The sequence below is a fragment of the Schistocerca gregaria genome, chromosome 4 (genome assembly GCF_023897955.1).
Source record: "Schistocerca gregaria isolate iqSchGreg1 chromosome 4, iqSchGreg1.2, whole genome shotgun sequence".
Lineage (NCBI taxonomy): Eukaryota > Metazoa > Arthropoda > Insecta > Orthoptera > Acrididae > Schistocerca > Schistocerca gregaria.
In genome coordinates this window covers 752683805-752696862 of record NC_064923.1, presented here as the reverse complement: position 1 = coordinate 752696862, position 13058 = coordinate 752683805, and the positions used below count along the sequence as shown (strand labels likewise).

The 13058-nt window shown below is 39.2% G+C and overlaps 1 protein-coding gene across 1 annotated transcript in view; it reads right to left on the bottom strand.

Annotated features, from left to right (window-relative positions):
- LOC126365934 (FAS-associated factor 2) overlaps positions 1–13058 on the bottom strand; it is a 105284-nt gene that overhangs the window by 24496 nt on the left and 67730 nt on the right. The window contains exon 5 of the mRNA XM_050008704.1: positions 7002–7097. Coding sequence (XP_049864661.1) covers positions 7002–7097 — 96 coding nt within the window. The remainder of the gene's footprint in view (positions 1–7001; positions 7098–13058) is intronic.

Here is a 13058-nt window from a genome sequence, read left to right as displayed (position 1 = left end):
TCTGCAAGACAGGGTTTGTCCACTACGAAAAGGCTTGGGGGAAGTTTGGAGGTTGTTGTAGAGGTGGTGGACAGTGGCACTCCAGGGTGGGAGTAGGAAGTGAGCAGGATGGAGAGATTTTTGAGGTGGCATCATGCATGCTGCTCAAGTTCCTGCAAGGCAAGACTTTCAATGTGTGTTATGGGTTCCAGGAATTTGAGATAGCACAGCATGAGAAGCTTGCGGATGGAGAGACGGTACTGCAAGGAGGTTTGGGTTTGATTGATATGTTTTTCCAGGATTGTGTTGGTGAGAGCTAAGGGTTGGCAAAATTTGAACAGGTGGAGGTCATTGTGGAAGGAGGGGAGCCAGCCAGAGATGGATAAGGTCATTACAGGGGGATTTCATGAGCCAAGCAACAACAGTATGTGGGATTGGGATCTGGCTAGGAATAAGGAGACTTTTCTGTATTGACACAGGATCCATGGTGGCAGAAAAATGCGAAAAGTTACGTATATAATGTAGAATATCGTCCAAAAAATTTCACAAAAATACACCCAAATATGTTTGAAAATATATTGAAAGGATGAAATGGATGCAAGAGGGGGAAACAAGATGAAATCTGAGGGAGTCGATGATAGCAACATGGGAAACTCACAAAAATTGGCATTGGGAGTAATGTGGGACATTAGATGCTGCACCAACAATCAACGTGGTCTTGTAATCGTCTGTTGTGTGTGGCTGAGACTGTCAATACAGTGTGCTCGTAAGTAGTGTGTGCAGTGCGGTTAGTAAGGCAACAAGAGAAAGACAGGAAAGAAGAGAAATAGGATGAACATTGAGTATAGTGATGCAAAAGAAAATAGTAACAAAGGAGAACAGCACTGGGTTAGGACTGAAGAAAAGCCATCAGGCAAAAATCAAACAATGGAAAATCCAGGATGGAATGTAACAAATAGTATGAGAAGGAAAGTTGCTACCAACCATATAGCAGAGATGCCGAGTCACAGATAGGCACAACAAAAAGATTTTCACACTTAAAGCTTTTGGCCAATGGCCTTTGTCAACAACAGACTCTCTCTCTCTCTCTCTCTCTCTCTCTCTCTCTCTCTCTCTCTCTCTCTCTCTCTCTCTCTCACACACACACACACACACACACACACACACACACACACACACACACACACAACTGCAGTCTCAGGCAACTGAAACCACCTTGCAACCAGCAGCACCAGTGCATGATGGGAGTGGCGGCTGGGTGGGGGAAAGGAGGCGGCTGGGGTGGGGAGGGATGGTATGGTGGAGATGACAGACAGTGAAGTGTTGCAGTTTGGGTGGCGGGCAGGGGAGAGATTGGGGGGGGGGGGGGGGGGAGGAAGTAGTGGGAAAGGAATATTGTAGAGACAAATAAATAAAAATTTTATTTATTTATTTATTTATTTATTTCTCCCCCACCCCCACCTCTCCATTGCCTGCTGCCCAGCCTGCATCACTTCACTGTCCACCATCACCACCGTACTATCCCTCCCCCTCCCCACCCCAGCCCCCTCCTTTCCCCCACCCAGTTGCCACTCACATCATGTACTGGTGCTGCTGCTTGAGTGTGCTCTCAGTCGGCTGAGACTGCAGTTGTGTGTGTGTGTGTGTGTGTGTGTGTGTGTGTGTGTGTGTGTGTGAGTGTGCTGTTGACAAAGGGACAAAGGCCATTGGCTGAACGCTTTAAGTGCGAAAATCTTTTTGTTGTGCCTGTCTACGACTCAGCATCTCCACTATATGGCAAGTAGCAACTTTCCATTCTCACAGTATAATTTTCAATAAGTAATTTATGTAACTTCAAATTTTAAGCTTATTAGATCTGATAGTTAAACTCGTGTTTTACTTCAACTTAAAGGCAGTAACATTAGACTCTGCTTGTCTGATACGAGGGTCGGTCAAAAAGTAATGCCTCCCATTTTTTTTCTACTTAAAAAAATTAAGTTAAGTGAAAAATTTGAATTTGGCGCCATTCCTCAAACCTTCTTCTGCAATCCACTGCAGTAGTAACTTTCTGTGTCAACAGGTGGCAGCACAGCAGAAGTTTGTAAGATGGCCGACATCGATGTTCGTTTGAGACAGCGTTGTGTGATTGAATTCTTGAATGCAGAAGGTGAAACGCCCATATGCATTCATGAAAGACTGAAGAAGGTGTATGGTGTTGTGACAGTGGATGTCAGCACTGTTAGACGATGGGTTCGTCGTTGTAAGGAAGCTGAAGGGCAAACACCGTTGACTGACGAAAAGCGGAACGGCAGGCCGGTGAGTGCAGTGACTCCACACAACATTCAGCAAGTTGATGACATCATTCGTGGTGACCGTCGGGTGACTGCAGATGAAGTGTGTCGCATTATTTCTCTTAGTAAAGGCAGTGTGATCACGATTATTAAACAATTGGGGTACTCAAAAGTTTGTGCACAGTGGGTTCCAAGAATGTTAACCGATCAGAATAAAGAGGCAAGGAAAACAATAGCCTCCCAACACTTGCAGCACTTCCGTTTGGAGGGAGATGAGTTTCTGAAAAAAAATTGTGACCGGGGACGAAACATGGGTGCATTTTTTTGAACCCGAATCAAAGAGGCAGTCAATGGAGTGGCGTCACACAAGCTCGCCGAGGAAGAAAAAATTCAAAACTGTGCGATCGGCAGGGAAAGTTATGGCAACAGTTTTCTGGGATACAGAGGGTGTGATTCTGGTTGATTTTTTGGAGCAGGGATGCACAATAAATTCTGTTCAATACGTCACAACCCTCAAAAAACTTAAAGCACGTCTTCAGCGAGTTCGCCCAACAAAATCAATGGCAGATGTTCTTCTTTTGCATGACAATGCAAGACCACACACCAGTCATCACAACTCTGACGAGATTGTCAAAACTGGATGGGAAGTTCTGCCTCATCCCCCATACAGCCCTGACCTGGCACCATCAGACTTCCATCTGTTTGGGCCACTAAAAGAAGCTCATCGTGGGATTCATTTTGAAGATGAGGAGGCCGTCAAAACATCCGTGCGTCAATGGCTTAGGAAGCAGAGCTGTGATTTTTACCGTGCTGGGATACATGCCCTTGTTCAAAGATGGACCAAAACTGTAGAGATGGGCGGAGATTACATTGAAAAATGACAAAATGATCCTCAATGTTGTGGTTTTCAACCTATGTAATTGCATTTAAATTTCCTGACAATTAAACGTAGAAAAAAAAATAGGAGGCATTACTTTTTGACTGACCCTCGTAGATGTAAAGTGAGAGGATGTTGCACTTATTTGTGTGTTTGTGAACCGTAAGTGCTGTATTTGGTGTTTCTGATACTACAAAAATATGCAGTTTAATAGATGTACTGCATTAATGAACTTCTCAAACCTCTTCATTTTTTATCATGTTTATTTTGAAAAAATATCATGCTGGATGAAACCATTACCCATATTTCAAAAAGTGAAGATGGATTCACTACGGTGGGAAAATGAATTTTTGGTGAGTAAACCAGCAAGTTTTTGAAAACTGTGATAAGATGAATACTTCAGACAGAGGTGAAAGAAAAGCAAAGGGCTGCATCTTCAAATTAGGCTAACAACTATTATGGCCACAGATTCATGCATTAAGCTTGTGTTCACACTTCTAGGTTTTCAACCATGTTACGAAAATGAACTTCATTGATGCAAAAAGTTTACACGTGTACCTAGAATGGCAAGACTCAGCCATGTAAGATGTTCTGAAGGGATTCAAATCCCTTCATAATTTAGTGAAAAAGCAACTTCCCATGCCAGCAGGAAATGTGGATATTGTCACATGTATGTTGCGTTGAAGGCAGTTTGTCTTCCAGTTCAAATTAGAATGTTTCCACACTATAGTGAAGTGTTGACAGATCAGCAGCATAGTGTCTCAGAAGAGAACTTTGAAGTTGTGACAATGTTTTCCGTTGAAAAACTTTCATCAGGATATGGTTGCAAAGTTATTTTAACTTTAACTGATTCAATTTATTGGGTTTAATATAAACAATTTCTTTTTCCAATAACGTAAAAATATGTGATCTGTGATGTCAAGATGGATATATTTTCTTTTTCAACATTGAAAAAAATATAATGAAATAAGGCAAAAATAAGGAACATTAAGTAACTCAAAAACAAGTTGTCAGAAACTAATACAAAACCGGCAAAAAACAACATCAAAATTGTCAGAAAATAATACTGAAATGGTCATAAAATAAAATAATTTTTTCCTGTCCCAATGCATACTGTATTAAGCTCTTGCCACCTGTAGGCAAAACTGTAGGGCTTATTTCGACCAATTTTGGAAACAAGTTCTGAAGTCATGACTGCCTCTGTTGCTAATTTGGGGGAAAATGTCATCATAATTACTACTAGTAGTAGTATTACTAGAGATATTATCATCTTCATTTCCATACAACCTGTCGAACCAAAAAACTCACATCTGTTATGTCAAACTGCGATAAATACTTAAATGCACAATGATAGTGTATGGTGACACAGGGATAATGGTTTTGGCCAGCACAAGAACCATCAATTTAATGAACTAATACACATTTATTTCAGCAAGAGTTCTTTGACACCCTCACTATTTAGAACCACACAGTTTAAAGAACATTATGATATTGTAATGATGGAACAACTGGTAGAAATCTAACCTGGGGGGAAGATAAGTTAAAGGAAGGCACAGTCACATTTTTAGCATTTGTATATTTTAGGGGGAAGATTGGATAGGTTAACTGGAATACATTCTTTGAAATCCTGAAATTACCAAGGATAAAATACTGGCAGGAAAAGGCTATATACAACTTGTACAGAAACCAAATTGCAGTTATAAGAGACAAAGGACACAGAGGGAAGCAGTAACTGAGAAAGAAGTGAGAACAGAGTTGCAGCCTAAGCTACATGCTACTCAATCTCTACACAGAATAAGTGGGAAAGGATCCCAGGAAGATATTTGGGAAAGGAATTAAAGTTCATAAAACTATGAGGTTTGCTGATGACTTTGTCAGACAGGATATAGGAGCACCTGAACAGAATCGACAGTCTCTTGAACAGAGATTATAACATGCACATCAACTAGAGTAAACCAAGAGTGATGGAGTGTAGTCAAATTAAATCATGTGAAGCCAAGAGATTTAGATTAGGAAATGAGACAGTAAAAGTACTACACAAGTATTGTTGCTCAGGCAGCAGAATAACTGATAATGCTCGAAGTAAAGATGATATTAAAATGCAGATTGATAACAGTTAAGAAAAGCATTTCTGGAAAAGAGGAATTTGATAACAATGCATATAAATTTAAGTAATAGGAACGTTTATCACAGTATTTGCCTGGAATGTAGTCTTATGCTAAAGTGATACACAGTACAGGAAAAAAAGAGAACATAAGCTTTCAAACTAGGGAATTCAAGAAGAATGCTGGAGGTTATATGGGTGGAGTGGGTAACTACGGAAGAGGTATTACACTGAATTAGGAAGGAAAGAAATGTATGACACAAGTTGGCTAAGATGAGACAGGTCAATTGCAAACATTCTGAGGCATCACAGAACAGTTAATTTGGTTATGGAGGGAATTGTGTGTGTGTGTGTGTGTGTGTGTGTGTGTGTGTGTGTGTGTGTGTGTGTGTGTGTGTGTGTGGGAGGGGGGGCAAAATTGTAGAGAGGGACGGGGGGAGAGGGAGAGGGGAGGGAGAGAGGGGGAGATCAAGGCTTCAGGTACAAGTGCATGAAGGTTGTAGTAGTTATGTGGAGATGAAGAGACTTACATGGTAACCTAGTGAGGAGAGTTGCAACAAAACAGTCTTTGAACTGGAGACAACAAAAATCACAAAACAGTCTTTTACAGTCTTGCCTAGTAATCACAGATTACTGTCCATATGACGACTTCTTGGAAAATGGGCGACTTTCTTACCTCACATTCACCAGAACTGTAACACAGAACAATTAATAAAGGTGATACTTCATGGAGGGTCACCACATCCCGACTTCAACTATCATCTGTCCTTATGTAAGACAGAAATATGAAGAAAGAATGAAATAAAAGGATTAAGCCACAATAACCAAATGTTATCTAATTATCAGCACCACTAAATCTTTTTAATTTTCATTATTTAAGTAAATTGGAATAATTTTATACCAATGTGAAACACGAAGAATAGACATAATCAAACAATGAAAAATCCATGACAGAATGTAGCAATATTACGAAAAGTATAGTTGCTGCTCACCATATAGCGGAGATGCTGAGTCGTAGATAGGTACAACAGAAAGGCTGTAAATGAGCTATTGGCCAACAAGGCCTTCGTCGGAAATAGACAAAACACACACACACACACACACACACACACACACACGAGAACAATATCTGGCTGAATCAAGACCAATCTGGCCTCAGTAGACAGAGATGGTGTGTGTGTGTGTGTGTGTGTGTGTGTGTGTGTGTGTGTGTGTGTGTGTGTTCAGTTCATTTCCAATGAAGGCCTTGTTGGCAGAAAGTTCACTTTCTGACAGTCTTTTTGATGTGTCTATCTGCGACAAAGAAGACACATAAGTGTCATTGACTACATTTTGTAATACATTAAGAAAATAGTCACTGACTATTAAACTAAAAATGACTATGTTACTAATAGTAGTTTACAGGTAACGTACTGATATTGTCTATATTATAACCTTGTGTGTTTTGCCTTTTTATTATAAAATGATCATTACTGGTGTGGGCTTTAAATTCCCATGCATTATACGTTGTGTTCCCTCACTATGATTAAATGCGAAGGGAAAACTGAAAACTGATTGCCGCATAGAAATGTGAAACATAACTAAAACTATACTAACTGTGTTTAGAGGGACTGGAAAAAATAATGGAATAAGACAAAAGAATCCTGATAATAAAGGAAGCACAAATTACCTATAAATTTTTTTCTTTAATATTGCTGCAAACAGGAACTATGGATGATAGCCACAAAAGGACAGTATAGCTGTAACATTCAGATACATCAATATCACTAACCTCTCAGCTCTGGCGGCAATAAGAGCTGCTTCATTTTCTTGTACGATGGTCTGTAGTCGCTGTATGAGCTCTTGTGGATTTACTGAACCCTCCAGCCTGTGAATATTTAGGCCTGGTAATATATATCTTATGACTGACACAAATCACTCAAAAAAATTTCATAATGTTGCACAAATTTTTACTAGTCAATAAATAAAAGCAAAAGGCACACAATTCTGAACACAACACCACAAAAGGTACTATGGTCACACCATGAGATGCTCGATGTCTGAAACATGATGGGTGCAGTAAGAAGAAGGTGCCATTCATAGGTGCAATATGACTAGTGAAGTCCTGATGGTAAACACTAGCCAACTGATAGATGGTGAGATAACTAGGCAGTACTGGTAGAAGTGGAAGGGAATTCCTACAAGCTGGTGTGGATATATTGGTTCTGGAGCTTCAATGTCTTAGCAAAACAAGTTCTTACTCTCAGTGCCTTCATGAGACAATTAAATGTTTGCATCAAAATCACACATTCAGCTTCTGCAATGTCAGCATTACTGCAAAATTGCCCTATAACAACTTGCTACTCCAGCAACTGGTAATAAGCATACCATCATCTTATATTACTGCCTATTAATATATCAGAAGAAGTCAAAAAACGGTCCATCTGAAGGCTGCACGTTGCTTAAATCACATTGACCGACCATCTGTGCAGGGATCGATACTTTACAGTGTAACGCCACAACTGTTCAATGCTAAGGTTTCCTGCCAACTGGATCTGCAGAGAAGAAGCTACGAAACGAGCCAGTACCTGCTGCATACAAATGCTGCCAACTGTTGAAGAGTTACGAAGGTGGAGGCATTACTTTTCAGTCAACCCTCGTAGTTCCTTACTCAGAACTTAGGAGGTTAGAAAAAGGAAGGAAAGGTCACTCAGGCTCAAGGATAAGAGGGACCGACCTATTGTAAGAATGAGGGGAGACAAGGCATTAGCTTCGTGTTAATGACTGGAGCCTCATTATTATTAAATTTGCTTGATATTTAGTATTCAATGATGGCAATAGGGTTTTAGTAAAGTTTTAAATGATACGGTAGGTATAAAATGGAATCTGTTGCTACTTTGTAGAAGATATCATAGCTTATGGTATTTTATCAAAGCAAATGAAAACATACAACAGACTAGACTGGAATTTTCTTATTTCTGAGCCTTGTTTCACACTACTGTGTCAGTTCCTATGAAATCTGAAGTGTTTCCAAAACAAATAAATTTATTAACTGCAATTCTGGTTAACATACAAAACAAATAATATACATCACAAATGAGATGATGCACAAGATGCACCACAGTGATGAAGGGAGGACAAACTTCTACTACTTTGTTCCACAGAAACTAACTGTAACTGACATTTATTGTTCACTGGACACATAGATGTGACAGTACATGACAAAACACACAAAGGGTAAGAAAATCAACAAACTTCTACAGACTAGCTTTTCGTGCCTGATTAATTCTATCTGATGTGGTAGCTCTAATAACAGCCCGATTAAAGGGACAGTGGGACATGCCAAAGAATGGCAGGAGAGCAAATGTCTTTACAAGAATGTTTTACTATCAATAAACAGACAAAAACCTCGATTATGTGTGTCATTTTTTGGAACACAAGTGTAGGAAACTTCAGGACTATGAGAAGGTTTTTATTTTATTTATTTATTATTTTTTTCTTATTTTTTGTGTGTGGTGATGGGGGGGGGGGGTGGGGGGAGTGAGGGGGGGGGGGGGGGGGCTGGAGGTCTCTGAACAATGTGATATGGCTTTATGAAAAGAAATCTCATGCAAAATCAATAAACTTTTTGCTGAGGGCTCAACTCCAGAATCTAACTAATTTCCTATGCCAGCTGAGCCTCAAGATACATTCTGATTGTCCCCTGAATACATTTCTACATTGGTGTTCTGACAACAAGAATGCATAGTCTGCTCCTACTATCATACTGCTTCACTCGTATACCCCACATGTAAATTCACACATCTTTTATCAGTTACATTATGACAGCAAACTTAATGAATTTTCACTAATAATTCTTTGACCTTTAAAACACAGCTACCACTGCAGATGACGAAGAGATTGATGAAATGTATGATGAGATAAAAGAAATTATTCAGATTGGGAAGGGAGACGAAAATTTAATAGTCATGGGTGACTGGAACTCGACAGTAGGAAAAGGAAAAGAAGAAAACGTAGTATGTGAATATGGAATGGGAGTAAGGAATGAAACAGGAAGCCGCCTGGTAGAATTTCGCACAGGGCATAACTTAATCATACCTAACACTTGGTTCAAGAATCATAAAAGAAGGTTGTATACACGGAAGAAGCCTGGAGATACTGGAAGGTATCAGGTAGATTATATAATGGTAAGACAGAGATTCAGAAACCAGGTTATAAATTGTAAGACTTTTCCAGGGGCAGATGTGGACTCTGACCACAATCTATTGGTTACGAGCTGTAGATTAAAACTGAAGAAACTGCAAAAAGGTGGGAATTTAAGGAGGTGGTACCTGGATAAACTAAAAGAACCAGAGGTTGTACGGAGTTTCAAGGAGAGCATAAGGGAGCAATTGCCAGGAATGTGGGAAAGAAATACAATAGAAGAAGAATGGGTAGCTTTGAGGGATGAAATAGTGAAGGTAGCAGAGGATCAAGTAGGTAAAAAGACAAAGACTAATAGAAATCCTTGGGTAACAGAAGAGATATTGAATTTAATTGATGAAAGGAGAAAATATAAAAATGCAGTAAATGAAGCAGGCAAGAAGGAATACAAACGTCTCAAAAATGAGATCGACAGGAAGTGCAAAATGGCTAAGCAGGGATGGCTAGAGGACAAATGTAAGGATGTAGAAGCACATATCACTAAGGGTAGATAGATACTGCCTACAGGAAAATTAAAGAGACCTTTGGAGAAAAGAGGACGACTTGCATGAAAATCAAGAGCAAAGATGGAAACCCAGTTCTAAGCAAAGAAGGGAAAGCAGGAAGATGGAAGGAGTATATAGAGGGTCTATACAAGGGTGATGTTCTTGAGGACAGTATTATAAAAATGGAAGAGAAGGTAGATGAAGATGAAATGGGAGATATGATACTGCGTGAAGAGTTTGACAGAGCACTGAAAGATCTAAGTCGAAACAACGACCCAAGGGTAGACAACATCCCATTAGAACTAATGGGAGCCTTGGAAGAGCTAGGCCTAACAAAACTCAACCATTTAGTGAGTAAGGTGTATGAGACAAGCGACATACCCTCAGACTTCAACAAAAATATAATAATTCCAATCCCAAGGAAAGCAGGTGTTGACTGGTGTGAAAATTACTGAACTGTCAGTTTAATAAGTCACAGCTGCAAAATACTAACGTGAATTCCTTACAGACGAATGGAAAAAATGCTACAAGTCGACCTCGGGGAAGATCAGTTTGGATTCCATAGAAATGTTGGAACATGTGAGGCAATACTGACCCTACGACTTATCTTAGAGAATAGATTAAGGAAAGGCAAACCTACGTTTTTAGTTTTGGGAATCTTAGAGAAAGCTTTTGACAATGTTGAGTGATATATTCTCTTTCAAATTCTGAAGGTAGCAGGGGTAAATACAGGGAGCGAAAGGGTATTTACAATTTGTACAGTAACCAGATGGCAGTTATAAGAGTCGAGGGACATGAAGGGAAGCAGTGATTGGGAAGGGAGTGAGACAGGGTTGTAGCCTATCCTCTGATGTTAGTCAATCTGTATATTTAGCAAGCAGTAAAGGAAACAAAAGAAAAATACGGAGTAGGTATTAAAATACATGGAGAAGAAATAAAAACTTTGAGGTTCGCCGATGACATTGTAATTCTGTCAGAGACAGAAATGGTCTTGGAAGAGCAGTTGAACGGAATGGACAGTGTCTTGAAAGGAGGATATAAGATGAACATCAACAAAAGCAAAACTAGGGTAATGGAATGTAGTCGGATTAAGTCAAGTAATGTTGAGGGAAGTAGATTAGGAAATGAGACACTTAAAGTAGTAAAGGAGTTTTGCCATGTGGGGAGCAAAATAACTGATGATAGTCGAAATAGAGAGGATATAAAATGTAGACTAGCAATGGCAAGGAAATCGTTTCTGAAAAAGAGAAATTTGTTAACATCGAGTATAGATTTAAGTGTCAGGAAGCCATTTCTGAAAGTATTTGTATGGAGTGTAGACATTTATGGAAGTGGAACATGGACAATAACTAGTTTAGACAAGAAGGGAATAGAAGCTTTCGAAATGTGGTGCTACAGAAGAATGCTGAAGTTTAGATGGGTAGATCACATAACTAATGAGGAGGTATCGAATAGAATTGAGGAGAAAAGAAACTTGTGGTACAACTTGACTAGAAGAAGGGATTGGTTGGTAGGACATGTTCTAAGGCATCAAGGGATCACCAATTTGGTATTGGAGGGCAGGGTGGAGGGTAAAAATCATAGAGGGAGACCAAGGGATGAGTACACTAAACAGATTCAGAAGGATGTAGGTTGCAGTAGGAACTGGGAGATGAAGAAGCTTGCACAGGATAGAGTAGCATGGAGAGCTGCATCAAACCAGTCTCTGGACTGAAGACCACAGCAACAGCAACAACAACAAAACATAAACTCATAAACAGATCAGGAGTACAGCTATCAGGAATAGAATGACTCCCTGCAAAATGAAAATTTTAAGATGGCAGCACCAGGAGCGGGCCCAGGTCTTCTCAACATTTTCTTGGCCCACCCAAATAAGATGAGGAAATTTCAATATCAAAGTCAATCTTTATTTTCTACAAGTTAAAATAATTCGTATACAGTAATAAGCTTATGGTAAATGATGCTGTTAATTTATAGCACTAATGGAAATTCCTGAGTGGAGGAATATGTAAAATAAGGGAAAGGAAGACACTCACCTATGGCAGATTCATCCACTCCATATGACAGGTTGCCTTTCCCTTATTTTCTGTATAACTCTGTTAATTTGTTAAACAGTTTTTGTCCCATAATAAAGGCATAAAATAATCTGAAACCGTTTAAAGTGGTCTTTATGATGGTGAAGTTAATATCAAACTATCCATTGATCTGTATGCGTTGAACAACAAGCAAACAGACTACTCGATCAATCTACTGATTGAACAGTTCGTCCACAGTTTCTGTTTTGTATTTTTGCATATGTTTTATGGTTTGCAGTAACGCTAAACAATGAAAACATATTTGGTGTAACGCTAAACAATGAAAACATATTTGGTATCATCATGATCTCTGTTTTGTTCTTACAAAAATTTTATGTATTATTAAAAGTGAACACAGTAATTTGGCAAAACAGCCTAGTATATCAGATTTCTTCATTCTGCAATGAAAATTTATTATACCAGATGAGAACATTTCAGGTGTAACCTGTAGCTTGTCCAGAGGTACATGTTCCATTTATTCCTTGGTGTTGGGAAAAAAATACGATAGTGGGAACAACCCATTCTTCAAGGTTGTCAAATTTGTAGGTAAAATCCACAAAATGGGATGCATACAGAATGCCTACAAGGTGCAATGGCACCCTAGAAGACCTGTTTGTCATGTAGACATTTAATCGTGCTGTGCCATCAGTATCTGGAGGTGTTTTGGATGTCTCAGGGAAGATGGACCATCAATAATTGTAAAAGCAAAAGAGGACTGAAAAATGATTTATTCAGTCATTACTGCACTGAACTCTGGTCACTAGATGTGACATATGTTTAGATATGTATTGGTGTAATTACTTGAAAATTCAAGTTACGTTACTGTTCAAGAGGATTTTAAATACAACAGTTCTGTGATAGAATGGTGAGCTATAATATCACAGCTGCTGTGCACATTTGGATCTTGCTTAGAGTCTTTGTACCAACTGCATCAGAGAAGAGGAGTACACCGTAACCAGTAGCCTTTATTACTAAGTCCACAACACCAAGAAATCATCACAAGGTGACTGTAATTAAGGAGAATTCCAGTTAAAACTTACACAAGCTACCAAAAGATAACACAACCTTAACAATATTATCTGCATT